At 42.1% G+C, this 15859-nt stretch overlaps 1 protein-coding gene across 1 annotated transcript; it reads right to left on the bottom strand.

Annotated features, from left to right (window-relative positions):
• Positions 1-13626: 13626 nt before the first annotated feature.
• LOC141608284 (uncharacterized) lies at positions 13627-14960 on the bottom strand. Its single transcript, XM_074427648.1, has 4 exons — positions 14912-14960; positions 14322-14755; positions 14044-14235; positions 13627-13851 (listed from the first exon to the last, which is right to left on the bottom strand). Exons 1-4 carry the CDS (start codon positions 14958-14960, stop codon positions 13627-13629), a joined length of 900 nt encoding a protein of 299 aa, XP_074283749.1.
• Positions 14961-15859: the final 899 nt, after the last annotated feature.

The raw sequence follows: 15859 nt of genomic DNA, 5'->3' as shown, positions 1-15859 counted from the left end.
AATGTAATGCATCTAGTATTAATCCTTTATTTAGGTCGTTTGGTTTTTTAAATAACATTGGCATAGATGCCAATGGAAGCTCAGGAAGGCTTTGGGTAGGTTGGAGACATGAGGCTAAAATAAGCCATGTCTTGAGTTGTAATAACTTCATCGTTTTGCTTGTTGAAAAATGTAATGGTCGGTTATGGTACCTCGTCCTCTTCTATGGTGCACCATGTTTTCTTCTTCGTCAATCAGTCCTCGAAGAACTAGAAGAATGTCTTGCGACTTTTGATAAACCGTTCTTGATTTTGGGCGACTTCAATCAGGTTGAGTTTGGGAGTGACAAGCTCAGTATGAATACAAGATCCATCAATGGGGCATATGACTTTAACATTTGGAAGATTAATAACCAATTGGTTGATATACCTTTCAAGGGACCACGTTATACTTGGTGTAATAATCGAAAAGGAACAAAACGAGTTTATGAAAGAATTGATCGAGCTTTGGGTTCAAAAGATTGGTTATCTGTGTTTCCGAATACGGGAATTAAACATTACCCTATTCAAATCTCTGATCATGCGCCTATTGAGCTTGATTTGGTTCTTACGAAAAATACGGCACAAAAGCCGTATAAGATTGATGCGTGGATTTTTTCGTATTACGAATGTTTTAATATTATTAAGGAGACGTGGTCGTTTCATTTATGGGGATCACCATCATTAGGGTTACACGAAAGTTGTCTAGAGTACGACAACGGGTTAAACGATGGGCTATGGACAAAAGACAAGAATGGAAGCAAAAATGGGATGATTTTGATGTTGCTTTGGAACGAGGGATAGAGAATGCCATTTCAAATGGTAATGCTGATTTGTATACTAAAACTAATGAAGAAGTAAGAGAATTTTCGAGAGCGGCGGTAGTTTTTTGGCGACAACGGGCGAAATTAAGATGGATGGTTGATGGGGATACGTGTACTAAATATTTCTTTAATTGGGTAAAGGGGAGAGCGGGAAGGAATTTTATCTTAGGTGTTAAGGATAGCGAGGGCTGCTGGGAGTATGATTCGACTAAGGAAGGGAAAATTTTTCATGAGTACTTCTTTTCGTTGTATAATCCAAGTTCAAGGGTGGATAATGATACATGGAAACAATTAATGGAGGAGTCTCTGTGTGATTATCCTAAGATAATTAAGGATGATGATTGTGACTCTCTAAATCGGAACTTCACTGCTAAAGAGGTCCGTGCAGCTGTTTTTCAAATGGGATCGATGAAATCACCAGGGCCTGATGGGATACCAGCTATTTTTTTTTATCAAAAGTGCTGGTCTTTTATTAAAAGGGATATGACAGAGGCAGTATTATTGGTGCTTAATTCGAGAAGGGTTCTCCAAGAACAAAATAGGACTTTCATTTGCTTGATTCCAAAATGTGAAAATCCGGAAAATGTAGGGGATTATCGGCCTATAAACTTGTCTAATGTCTTTATGCGTATTGTTTCAAAATGTATCACGAATAGAATGGCTGGAGTGATGGGATAGTTGGTAGGGGAATTTCAAAATGCTTTCATTCCAGGACGAATGATTTCGGATAATATTCTTCTGGCGCATGAGGCACTTCACAAGATCAATTCCCATAAAAAAGGGCGGATTAATTGCTATGCATTAGTAAGGCGTATGACCGAGTACGATGGGATTTCTTACGGGCGGTTTTAATTAAAATCGGGTTGCCAAGTCGCATCATAAAGTTGACCATGAATTGTGTCACCACGGTCTCGTACCAGGTACTTTTCAATGGAGGGCCTTTAAATCTATTCAAACCGAAAAGTGGCCTTAGACAAGGGGATCCTTTATCACCTTATTTATTTGTCCTATGCATGGAGGTTCTTTCATGGAAGCTAATCCGGGCACAGAATAGTGGAATCATTCAGGGCATCAGTTTGTGTCGAGGGGAGGAGCCACTTACTCATCTCTTCTTTGCAGATGACGCGGTTTTTTTCCTAAAGGACACTCAAAATTCTACTAAGTCTTTAAGGGACATTATTGATAATTATTGCAAGATTTCGGGCCAAGTTATGAATGAATATAAATCAGGAATTCAATTCAGTCCAAGTACAACACTTGCAAAGGCGAGGCGTGGGTTGAAACATCTGAAAATTAAAGGCAATAAGGGATTAGGAAAGTATCTTGGTTTACCTACTGATATTCAAGGATCAAAGAGAGAATTATTTAAGGGTATGGTGGAGAATGTGATGAAACGGATCTCCTCTTGGAATGGAATTTTCTTATCACCTGCAGGAAGGCTTACTTTAATTTCTTCCGTCCTATCAAATCTTTCTATTTACTTTCTATCGGTATTTAAAATACCGGTAAGTGTGACGAATAGAGTTAATTCCTTATTATCACATTTTTGGTGGGTGGGTAGAAGACAGGGGAAGCCTATTCATTGGCGTAGTCAGCGATTTCTTAGTTTACCGAAAACTAAGGGTGGTCTTGGGATTCGTAATATTGAATGCTTAAATCAAGCAATGTTGGCAAAGCATGGATGGCGGATAATTTACGGAGATGGCACTTTCTTCACCAGAGTTTACTGGAAAAAACTTATAAAACAAGGACAAGTGGTGGAAAACTTTGATCTTGTGGAACGACATAAATTATCATGGGGAGCAAAAAGTGTCTTAGATGGGTTGAATTTTCTGAGGCACCATATGGGATGGAAGCCAAGACTAGGGTCGAAGCTCAATGTTTGGATGAGTAAATGGGTAGGGGGTGAGTATCCTGAACCTAAACAAAATCTTTTAGGCTTGGAATCAGTGGATTTGAGAAATTTACGGATACATGAGCTTACTACTCGGAGTCATTATGGTGGAGATGTGATTTGGAACGATGATTTAGTTCATCAAATTTTGGAGGATGATTTTGCAATAAGTATTTTAGCAAAATCCATTTGCAAGACACAGACAAGGGATGAAGTGTATTGGCTACATACTCATGATGGGCAATATAGTGTGAAGAGTGGTTATGGGGTTCTTTTTGCGGAGTATATGGACCGCAAAGGAACACATAAAGATAAGGTGAGGATTTCAGAGGAAGCACGTACCTTCTGTAAGAAGATTTTGTGGGGTCTTCCCGGACCACAATCATGGAAAATTCTTTTATGGCGAATCCTTACGAATACATTGTCGGTTGGTTATAATTTTATGCAAAGGAATATTGCGGTGGACACAAAATGCAAGTTGTGTAAAATGGATGTTCACGTCATCAAAACAATGGAACACCTGTTTCGGGACTGTCCTGTGTCCCGTCGGTTTTGGGATAGCTCAGAGATTGGTATTTGTACTGATACAGATTTACATTTGAGTATTGAAAAGTGGATAATTGGCTGGGTTTCATACTTGAAAAAAATGGCGGAAGCGGAAAAGCGGCTGGTCCGGTTTTTGGCAATGTTATTGTGTCTCTGGAGTATTCGTAATCGGGTTCTTTTTCAAGAAGTAGAGTTTCATCCCATTATGTTTTATAATTTATGGACGTAAATTGTGGGTACGGCTGTTTGGGCTAAAAATCACATAATAAGAAAGGCCCACTTAATAAGTAATGGACCATAAGAGAAGGGATTGGAGAAGGGGAGCCCACGGTTGAGGTAGGCACCAGGAAGGGGGAATGGGCCATAACGCGCGTGAAAAGAAGGCCAAAGCCCATTGAATGAAGCGTCTGAGTTTAGGAAAGAGAAGTCAGGGAGAAGTCAAAGAGAAGTCAGGGAGATTAGGGAGAGTTGAGGGAGACGGCCAAAACATGGAAAGAGTTATTATGGAAGTTATATTCCCTTACCATAATCAAGATATGATACATCTAGGGTTCTTACCCTATAAATAGCCAAGGAAGCAATCAGAGAAGTGGACACACATATATTCATTCAAGATCCTACACGTCCAATACTACGTGCTAGCAAGATTTACATTCCGTCTCAATTGTAATCATCCTCCTATTCAAAGCTAGTGCAATATTTGGCAGGGTACCGTCCCTCCCGCGGTTGTTCCCACATTGGGTATTCTGCGTCACCAAATCTTACGTGTCAATTTACATTACGAGCATTATTTCCTTGTTTAAGTATCATCATACAAACGATTAATCAAACAACCAACGAGTAAGACCACATTGACCTAAAACAACCAATTTGGTAAAAATCACCTAAACAGTTTGGCGCCCACCGTGGGGCATTGTGGTCGTCAATCGTTGATAATCTAAGTACGCAATGGATAACCAAGCATCAGAAGTCGTGTCATGGAGCAGACAACCGTCGTCACCGCCGACCTCTACTCAAAATCCAGCATCGACAGTGGCAACGCAGGCTCCCGGACATACCTCAAGAACCACACCAATGGCAAAAACCTCTTTGCCTCCTAAAACTCCTGTTGTCACAACCCAAGCTAGATCAGATAAGGGAGCAACAAGCTCAAGCCTCACTCCGCCACCCAGTCTCACACAAATCTTGCTCGCTGGCATAGAGAACCTTCAGAAGGCCATGGAAAACATGAGAGAAGACCAGAAGAAAGCTGAAGCTGAAGCAAGGAAGAGAGACAGAGAGCTCTGGCCGCAGATAGATATCCTAAAACAGCAGTCTGTCACCCCAGCAAGCAGGGCGATGAAGGAAGATCTCCGCTAGTAGATCTAACACAGGGGGCATCAGGCAGCAGGAATTCACTTCGGCAGATACCAGCTGAACTGGTAACAAGGTTGGATCTAGCTACAGTACCATCAGATGGAAGAATAACCCCACAAGGACTGAGATACCTCACACCGGATAACTGGCCGTCAGCCAGCCGTGTGAAAGCACGAACAGGTGGCACCCCTGTCAGCAATTCCGCAACAATTGACCAGACACCTGGAGCAAGATCCGAGTGGAACCAACAAGTAAACTGGCAGCAGGGAACAATCGTTACTTCAACCCCCCTAGCTGCTAGGACACATTAGAACCTTCAAGAGTTTGGGTCAGGAGGCGGCATATTAAATCAGCAAGCAGCTGACAGGCAAACCCCAGATTCAGGCAGCATAACAAATCAGCAGTACTTAGAGTTAAGAGAGATGCTAAGCAGGGTTCCAGGACTGCCTCCCCCACTGGAGAAAGCATCACCTGACAGTTATGCCGACTCGCCATTCGTGGACGTCATATCCATCACAGCTATGCCAAAAGGATTCACGAGTCCAAATATGCCTCTCTTTGATGGCACAGCAGATCCCTTTGACCATATAAGCCACTACAAACAGAATATGATGACGGTGACAGCTGTAGGGAAAGGCAAGGAAGCTTGCATGTGTAAAGGATTTGGATCCACCTTAACGGGGCCGGCACTTCGATGGTTCGTAAGTCTACCCAACAGGTCGATATCCACATTTGCTTAATTGGTAAACGCGTTCACCCAGCAGTTTGCAAGTAGCAGGAAGCCATAAAAGCATCCAGGGGATCTATACAAAATCGTCCAGGGGGCAGGAGAAACCATCGGAGAATACAACACCAGATTCAATAATGAGAAGGTGGCAGTACGGGAATGTGATGTTTCGACAGCAGTAGAAGCCTTCAGGAGGGGCCTACACCATGATTCTGACTTGTATAAGCAGCTAACTATGCATCCTTGCCATAGCTTCGTAACAGTGCAAGAAAAAGCTGTTGCCGCAATCAGACTAGAGGAAGACATCCTAGCCAAAGCTAGCCTACCTAGTACACAAAGTGTTTCCAGTACCTCAGCCGTAGAGAAGTCAGGAAGAAAGCAACCTACCAGTAAGAGGGATGAAAGATATAGGCCATATGGAAGGGGAGTCAACAGAATCGAAAACAATCAGCAACTCCCTACTCTGGCAGAGTATGGATTCACTACAGGCACCGGAGGAATCCTGAAGGCACTCAGGGAGATGGGAGACAGGGTAAGGTGGCCCAAGCCGCCAGTAGAAGAACAGACATGGCGAAAAGATAGCAAAAAGATGTGTGAGTTCCATCGTGATATTGGGCATAACACTGAAGACTGTTACACACTACGAAGAGAGATCAAACGCATGTACGAACAAGGTGAACTGAGCCACCTATTACCACGTGGGGGCAAGCAGCAGGATAAGGTAGGCTCCGCAAAGCCTGCAAATCCACCCATATGCACCAAGATCATAAACGTGATAACATGCGGCTCAGATATAAGTGGGCTAACGTACTCGGCAGCTAAGAGGCATGCCACCGGTACTAAAGGAGATAGACCAGCAAATTCTTGCAAAATTTCTCACAGTGATTTACCAACTGTCACCTTTGATGAATGAGACACATATGACGAACGGGAACATCATGATGCACCCATAATCACCCTGTCAATGGCTAACTGCACAGTTTGAAAGGTCTTGGTAGATAAAGGCAGCTCGGTGAATCTGATCATGCTGAAAACTATAGAAAATATGGGATTCAACAAGAAGGACTTGCAGAAGAAAACCATCCCGCTGGTAGGCTTCAGCGGGGAGATAGCCAATTCACTAGGCGAGATAGTCATCCCAACCTATGTAGAAGGGGTCAACAAGCAAATCGGGTATTTGGTTATAAACGGACCCTCCACCTACAACGTCATTCTGGGAAGACCCTGGCTGCACCAAATGAAAGCAGTCCCCTCAACCATTGTTGTTAAAATCGCGATCCGGATCGTAGGATCGTACGATCCTACGATCCAAAAAGTGGAAAACGATTCAAATCGTCGTAGGATCGTTTTGGTGGTAGGATCGGTATAGGATCGGGTAGGATCGGATAAGATCGTATAGGATCGTGTATGATCGATGGTAGGATCGTTCAGGATCGTAAAATGCTTATTTGTGCAACAAATTTGTGAGTTCGTTGTTCTTCTATACTTACAACTCTAAATTAAAGGTATATGTAATATATAGATATGATTAATAAGACTTTCATGTTATTAAATAAACTTTTTCACATTATACATCACAAATTATACCAAATAGTTTACATAAACTTGTTTATCCAAGCTATTTTTAGGATCTTACGATCCTACAATTCGATCCTGCGATCCGATCCTACCACCCCTTTTCGATCCAAAGTAGGATCTCGATCCTGACAACATTGCCCTCAACATATCATCAGTGCATAAAATTCCCCACTCCATGGGGGGTAGAAGCAATACGAGGAGATCAGGAGGAAGTTAGAGGCTGCTACAAGAAAGCACTAAAGTGCACCACCAGTCCTCCAGCATAGAAATTACAGAAGCAGCCTGTCTAGGACGAATACATTGAGCCCCCAGCCGAGGAGCTAGATCAAATTAACCTGGACAAGCTGCACCCAGAGAGAACTGTGCTAATTGGAGCTGGATGCACAGGAAGCTTGAGACAACAACTAATCAAATTTCTGCAAGATAACATGGAATGTTTCGCATGGTCACATGACGACATGATAGGAATAGATCCGTCCATCATAACGTATAAGCTCAGTGTTGACCCAAAGTGTAAACCCATCCAGCAGAGAAGAAGGAAGTTCACAGCAGAAAGAAATAAGGTAATTAATCAAGAGGTAGATAGCTTTCTAGCAGCAAAGAAGATAAGAGAGGTAAAATATCTAGAATGGTTGTCCAACGTGGTGGTGGTACCTAAGAAGAATGGAAAGTGGAGAGTATGTGTGGACTTTACAGACCTCAACAAAGCATGCCCTAAAGATCCTTTCCTACTACCTCACATCGATGCAATGGTGGATGCGACAGCTGGACATGAGATGCTGACATTCCTGGACGCATGGAGTGGATACAATCAAATTAAGATGGATCCTGTAGATCAAGAAAAGACGGCATTCATGTCTGAAAGAGGAATATATTGTTACAACGTCATGCCATTCGGTCTAAAGAATGCAGGTTCCACATATTAAAGGTTGGTCAACCGCATGTTTAAAGAGCAGATAGGAAGAACTATGGTGGTATATATCGATGATATGGTAGTAAAATCAGAGAAAGCCAAAATCATATGCAGCATTTGGCAGAAACATTCAACACCCTGAGGGAATACAAAATGAAGCTAAATCCATCTAAGTGTACCTTCGGGGTATTCCTCTGGCAAATTCTTAGGTTACATTGTAACTCAAAGAGGAATAGAAGCCAGCGTCGAGTACATTAAGGCTGTCTTACAATTGGAGTCACCTGAAAAGCCTAAGGACGTTCAAAGACTAGCTGACAAGGTAGCAGCCTGAGCAGGTTCATCTCAAGATCCTCAGATAAGTGCAGGTTGTTCTACGACATACTGAGGAAAAGCCAAAAGTTCGAGTGGACCGCAGAAAACGAGCAAGCATTCAGAGAGCTGAAACACTACCTCAGAAGCCCACCACTGCTGTCAAAACCAGAACCAGGAGAATCACTGTTCCTCTTCCTGGCCGTCATAGAGGTGGCAGTGAGCGCTGTTCTAGTCAGAGAGCGGGAGAAAGAATAGAGGCCAGTATATTATGTAAGCAAGTCTCTGCTGCCAGCAGAGACCAGATACACATCTCTCGAAAAACTAGTACTATCTCTGGTAGTAGCATCTTATAATCTGCGCCCCTATTTTGAGTCCCACACTATACACGTTGTGACCAACTACCCACTGAAGTCTATCATGAGGAAACCTGAACTGTCAGGCAGAATGTCGAAGTGGTCTGTACACCTTAGTGGATATGATATCTAGTATGACCCCAGAACAGCAATCAAATCGCAAGCATTAGCAGACTTTATCTCGGACTTCAGCCCAGCCATCCAAAATCTGCAGATGAGGAAATCCTCACCCTAGAGGGGAACTGGGAGGCAGAATTCTGGCAGATGCATATCGACAGAGCCTCCAACCAAAAGGGAGCAGGTGTAGGGTTGATTCTGCGGTCACCACAGGGAGATCTGATAGCACAAGCAGTAAGATGTGAATTCAAGGCAACCAATAATGAAACAGAGTACGAAGCCTTGATATTAGGAATGAAGCTAGCTCTGGAATTAGGAGTCAGGCACCTGCATATATACAGTGACTTTTTACTAATAGTCAACCACGTGAATGATGAGTTTATAGCCAGAGATTCAAAGATGATTGCATACTTAAAAGTAGCAAAGGAGTTAAAACAGAAATTCGAAACTTGCAAGCTCAAGCAGATCCCCAGAGATCAGAATATGGAAGTAGATGCCTTAGCAACTCTGGGGGCAACGTTCAAGCCAACAGAACTATCCAGCATCCCTATCGCACATGTGCTAGAACCTTATATCCAGAAGACAGACGAAATAGATAAAGGAGAACTGGAGGATCGGCAGGACAAAATGGGCGTTCAGACAGCTACGGAGGCCGGGGAAGGTTCTCAGACGGCCAACCAGCCACCTGACCAACCCGCTATACAGGCAGGCGACTGGGATTGGCTCACACCCTACCTAGACTGGCTACGTCAAAATAAGCTGCCAGATGACAAGAAGGAAGTGAGGGCTTTCGAAGTAAAGGCCTCCTGGTTTATACTTGTTGATGATACACTATTCAGGAAGTCACTGGCAGGTCCCTACTTACGATGCCTGAACAAGGAGAAGGCGCAGACTGTGTTACATGCTCTCCACAGTGGTGAATGTGGAAACCATGCAGGGGGCAGGAGTCTGTCAAATAAAGCTCTCAGACAAGGATACTTTTGGCCCACAATGAGGGCAGATACAGCAGAATACGCACGTAAGTGTGACGCCTGCCAGCGTTCAGCACCAATGATCCATCAGCCAGCAGAGCCCTTGCACCCTATCATTTCTCCCTGGCCGTTCATGACATGGGGCATGGACATAGTAGGCCCCTTATCGAGAGCCACATGGAACAGAATATGGATGTTAGCAATGACAGATTACTTCTCCAAGTGGATAGAGGCGGAAGCATTCACAGAAGTAAAGGACAAACAACTCATCTCTTTCATAAAACGCAATATCATCTGCAGATTTGGTATCCCACCAGAGATCATATGTGACAATGGCTCACAGAAGTAAAGGACAAACTTCAAGATTTAAAATTATTTGTTTTTTAAAAGAGAATGAAGGTTGTGATAAATTAGGAGTGATATGAGCTCAAGAATTTGGGTTGTGAGAGAGATGGTGGAGGAAGCAGTATTGTGTAGGACAAGGTCAGGAGGCAGAGTTTAGGGGGAATAAAATGACAACTTAGGTTTTGGAGTAATGGGAGATTTTATACGGAGCATATGGTAAGGTTTAATTGGATAGATGCTAATATGGGTAGTGGCCCAAAATGGTTGATATAATTAAGACGACTGTTATGTTTTTATTTTATCAACAACTCTATCATATGATCGTTTTATGACAAAAAATTGCACAATAATGGGATATTTTAATGTTTATTAGGTTGATGGTTTTGGTTCAAATATCTAAATTGGGCTTAATTTTATTACTCTTTTTTAAATCCAATTCCTTTTTATAGTAACTTTTTGCGTTTAAGTGGTACGGAGTAAAGTGTTATTTTTTGTTATTTTTTAGCGTATTATTTTTGGTTTTTCAAGGTGGCTTAATTTCTTATCGTGTATATATATATATATATATATATATATATATATATATATATATATATATATATATATATATATATATATATATATATATATATATATATATATATATATATATATATATATATATATATATATATTTGTGTGTGTGTGTGTGTGTGTGTGTGTGTGTGTGTGTGTGTGTGTGTGTGTGTGTGTGTGTATATATATATATATAAATAAATTAGTGGGTGATATAACAGGGAAAAAAAATTCAATAACTTTCCCATCCCCATCATGTGCGAAGTTTTTTTGAAATTTTTTGTAATATACTCCGTATAATAATTTGCATGTTTCACTAATTAATAATTTATATTAAATGAAAAATTGGTCAAAGTTTTCATTTTAAACGTGCACGGGTCAAATTCATTTTAAACGGCCCGAGTTAAAATTTTCATTTTATCCACGGCACGGGTTCATAAAACGCGCACAAATTTGACTAAATGAAAAAAATATTTGAACGAATTGCATGGGTATGCAACTATTCAAACCCTTGCACTTTTATTAATTTATTATTATGCATGTTATTTTTATTTTCCTTCGATAAATTTTTTTTGATATATAAGTCGGGTTTTTACGAAATCTAAATAACATAACAAAATAGAAATTCAAATATAGTTAATAACAGACCAGGAATGGACTCTCCATGTAGATGGGGCAACAAATATGAAAGGCACTGGCCTAGGATTAGTCCTAAAATCACCACAGGGAGACCTGATTGCACAGGCTATTAGTTGTGAGTTCAAAGCCACGAATAATGAGGTGAATATGAAGCCACGATTCTTTGGATTAAAGGTATGTATAGAACTCGGTGTAGCAAACCTCAAGGTAAAAACTGACTCTCTCTTAATTTCCAATCAAGTTAAAGGAGTATATGCTGCAAAAGATTCAAAGATGATACTCTATTTGGAATATGTCAAAAACCTTTGCAAAAAATTCAGAACCTTTGACATTGACCAAATACCAAGGGACCTAAATACCCAGGCGGATGCCCTAGCCAGCCTGGGATCAAATTTCAGCCCTGCTGTGTTTGACAAAATACCCATCGTCCACCTGCTGGAACCAACCATAGAAAGGCCTGAACAAATTTGCCCTATCCAGGAAGATACAAATTCCTGGACTAAACCTTACTATGATTGGTTCCTACAGGGGATACTCCCTACAAATAAAAACGAAGCAAGGGCCCTGAAAATCAAAGCATCCACTTATACCATTATAAATAACACCTTGTTTAAAAAGTCTCAGGCTGGACCTTACTTACGTTGCCTGGAACCAAATGAAGCCAGCCAGGTCATAGAAGACATACATAATGGATACTGCGGAAATCATAAAGGTGGAAGGAGCCTGGCAAGCAAAATTCTCAGGACAGGCTACTTCTGGCCAACCCTGAGAGCTGACTGCATAGCATACAGCTCAAAATGTGAAGCCTGTCAAATCCATTCCCCTTATATCCATCAACCATCAGAACTACTACATTCCATCTCGGCCCCCTGGCCATTTATGAAATGGGGCATGGACATAGTAGGGAAGCTACCTCAGGCGCCTGGACAGAAAGTCTTCATGCTAGCAATGGACTGACTACTTTTCCAAATGGATAGAGCGCAGACTCTTACAGGCAAGTCAAAGAAAAAGATGTCATATCATTTATCAAAAGGAACATCATATGCAGATATGGAATACCTTGAGAAATAGTCGTGATAATGGAACACAATTTGTGGGAAAAAGAAGCTAATTTCTCGTGGACAATGGAATATCAATCTAGTTACATCTACACCAGGCTACCCTAAAGCCAACGGCCAAGCAGAATCAAGCAACAAAGTAGTAATCGGTTGCACTGAAGAAAAAGCTGAAAAGAAGAAAAGGAAGATGGGCGGAAGAGCTCCCCTAGTCCTATGGGGCGACAGGACCACACCCAAAAAAACGACCCACAGGCCAAACACCATATTCCCTGGTCTATGGCTGCGAAGCGATAATACAAGAAATTCATGTGCCAACTACCGAAGCGATCGAACACAATAGAAGAGAACAGCCCCTATTACAAGATAACCTACTCTTAACGGAAGAACCGAGAGATGCGGCCAAAGTCGGGATAGCGCGCCAACAGCAGAAGAGCCAGAAGTTACAACAAGAATGTCAACATCGAGTATTCAAAGAAGGAGACCTGGTACTAAGGAAAGTTTTCCCCAACACCCGAGAAAAGAACGCAGGCAAACTAGCCCCTACATGGGAAGGCCCGTACTTAATTGATTCAATAGTGGGACAAGGAGCTTACAGGCTACAAACTTTGGAAGGAGAAATGATCCCCAGATCTTGGAACATTTCCCACTTAAAACTATTTCATATCTGAGAAGCAGGTAAAATCACCCACCCTATATACATGTGCTAAATTCCATACCTGCTATGTGCTAAGTTACCACTTAAAACTATTTCACACCTGCTATGTGCTAAGTTGCTTACATGTTATTTTTAATTTTACCCAAAACTTTATTTCAAATCCTGAAAACTTGTTTTACGCCTTCTTTTCACTTATTATATGTTACACTTTAGGCTTAAACAAATGTTCAGGATTGAGGGCCACTCCACCCAACCTGAACAGCATTTCTAAAAATGCTCTAATTTGGCACCTGCCTGCCTAACCCGAAAAATAAACTGAGCTCAGTACATAAAAAGACAAGTACAAAGGTGGAATAGACCATAGTACTTGTCAAAAAGCCCTCCTGACAGGCTGAGGGCCATAAGCCCTCCTGACCGGCAACCACCCTCATTCTTATAAGCCCTCCTGACAGGCAGATAAAGCCACCATTTCCTATAAACACAGGAATGAGGGCCATAAGCCCTCCTGACAGGCATTACTCTAACAAAAAATATCACATGAATGTACAGGTACAAATCCCAGTCAAAAAAAAGCAAGAAAATCAAGGAAAGGATATATATATTAAAACCTACCCAGGAATACACCCCTCCCAGGCAGGAAGAACACACCGTTTATCCAGGCAAAGCCAACAAAAACCAAAACAAATCCTAAATTATTTGTTCAGGGAACATCCCCCCCTGAATAGGCCAAAACAACACAAAATCCCACAAACAAGAAAAAATCAAACTAGCCCACCTTGGACACGTAGCAGAACCAATCCCCCATCGACAGCCTCCTCTTCTTCATCTCCTTCACCATCACTTTGTTTTTCCCTTTGGATGGAGGAGAGTCCACCTCCTCGTCAGCATGCAACTTACAAAGCTCAGGATAAGTGATATTGAGATCGGCCAATTCGATCGGGATTCCAAAAGGCGACTTCGACGCAGGCTCTTTCATAGCATCCACACGACCCTTGCCAAAGAAATACAATGCAAAGCATCTTTATACCCGGCCCGAACCTCATCTCTCTCTACGACCAACTCCTCATTTACCTTTAATTGCTCCTACATAGCCTTTGTTTTTCACCTTCAATTCTTCCTGGGCAATATCAAACTTAGCACGAAGAGCTTTCAAGGCATCCTGAGCAGATTTCACTTAGCAGACTCCACCAAAGAACCGAGCCTTCCCTGCCTCATTATCCTCCTTCAACGAATGATTCTCAGCCTTGGACACCTCCAAATCAGCTTTAAACTTGTCAGCATCTTTCTTCAAGATTTGTACCTCCCAATCCAAGGCATTTTTTAGACCATGGACTGATTCCAGTTGACAGGCACTCCTCAGCACATCATTAACATTCTAAAACAAAAGAAAATGCCCATCTAAGCCACAAAAAAGAAAACACACACAAAAACCCACAACAAACAAAGACAAAAAATATATACCTCCTGAAGCATGGTAACCAGGTTGGCAGCATAATCCCTGGAACGATACATAGCAGCCAAAGCACGAGCAGAAGCTTCCTCTGCCTGGTACTTGAAATAAGGATCATCAACCACAAAAGCCTGAGCCTGAATTTGATCCTTAGCAAACTGGACCTCATCCATACGAGCCCTGACTCCCCTGACCTCATGAACTCCTCCCAAAGACTCATCCACTCTCTTCCTCTTCTCAGGACGATCACTTTCATCCACAATCTTTTCAGGCGACACCAACTGAGCCCCCTGCACAGATTCCTGAATTTGAACAGCACTATCACTCCCCGTTGCCTCACTACTCTTTGACTTCTCCCCTGTAATTTGAGAAACCCCTGCCTTCACCAAAGACAGACCAAAACTAGCAATTCTGGCAGAAGCCCTGGTAGCTGCACGACGAGTTTCTAAATCAGCAATATAAGCATGAATCCAATACAGGAAACAGAATGAAAAAACAAGCAAAAGAACTTACTCCCTGACGAAGATGCCCCTGGAACCTTAGTGCTCTTCACAGGCTTATAAGTGCTCAACTTAGCCTTCTTAAAACGAGGCATAGCAGCTTGCCCCTGACAGGCGAGGCCAAGCCCTCTCCTCTTCGAGCAACGCCATAAACGCGCTATCCGGTCACCGAGCCCCTCAAAGATCGGGATCATTCACCCAGTCATTTACTAAAAGAAAGCACGGGCAAAGTAAGTAAACTCTCCAAAAAATATTATTACCAAACCAAAAAATAATGCAGGAAAGAAAGATTACCTCCTTCAACAATTTGGGTAATTAAGATAGTCCAGTCGGGGCAATTGAGTCACCTTGATAAACATATAAGTTTGAGCCGACCTTTATCATCCCCCTGAATCAAAATTGGTTATCGGTGAGTCATCTTTGACCGACTCGAAAATTAAACCTCCCAAGAGAATGACTCTTCGGGTGATAGACGTTCTTAAAATCATCCAGGGTAATAACCAACTTATGCTTAGAGCATAAATGCTCAATAGAATGGACAATCTTCCAAACCATTGGCATGAGTTGAAACGGAGGAACCCTAATAGCCCTAATCACCTCGGTCATAAAAGGAGAAAGGGGAAGTTGACCACCACCCCTGAAAGCCCACTCGAAAATGAGAACCAACCCGGGCTACTCCAATTAGCCCCGATAGGACCATTCTCGGGAATCCAAACTTGACCCCATGAGGAATGAGACCCCGCCCTTTATATAATGCTCAAAAGCGAGGTTTCAATTGATTAGCCTCATGGAAAGAGCGCCAAAGCCTTATTAGGAGAATACTCAACCCCCTTATAAGACATAGACAGAATATCTGGAGGAGGAACAACCTCCACCACATCATCCTCAGGGATGACATCAGGGACCCCCTCAACCTCAGCAGAAACCATTTCAACTTCAACAGGAACTTTTTCAACCTCGGCGGGAGCTTTTGAAGTCTTTGTCTTTCTCCGCCACCAGCCATATATTATTTTTTTGGGAAATGAATTTTTTACAAAGAGAGAATTTTT

The sequence above is a fragment of the Silene latifolia genome, chromosome 10 (genome assembly GCF_048544455.1).
Source record: "Silene latifolia isolate original U9 population chromosome 10, ASM4854445v1, whole genome shotgun sequence".
NCBI classification, from domain to species: Eukaryota; Viridiplantae; Streptophyta; class Magnoliopsida; order Caryophyllales; family Caryophyllaceae; genus Silene; species Silene latifolia.
The sequence above is the reverse complement of the archived record's forward strand: the minus strand, read 5'-3'. Positions and strand labels throughout refer to the sequence as shown.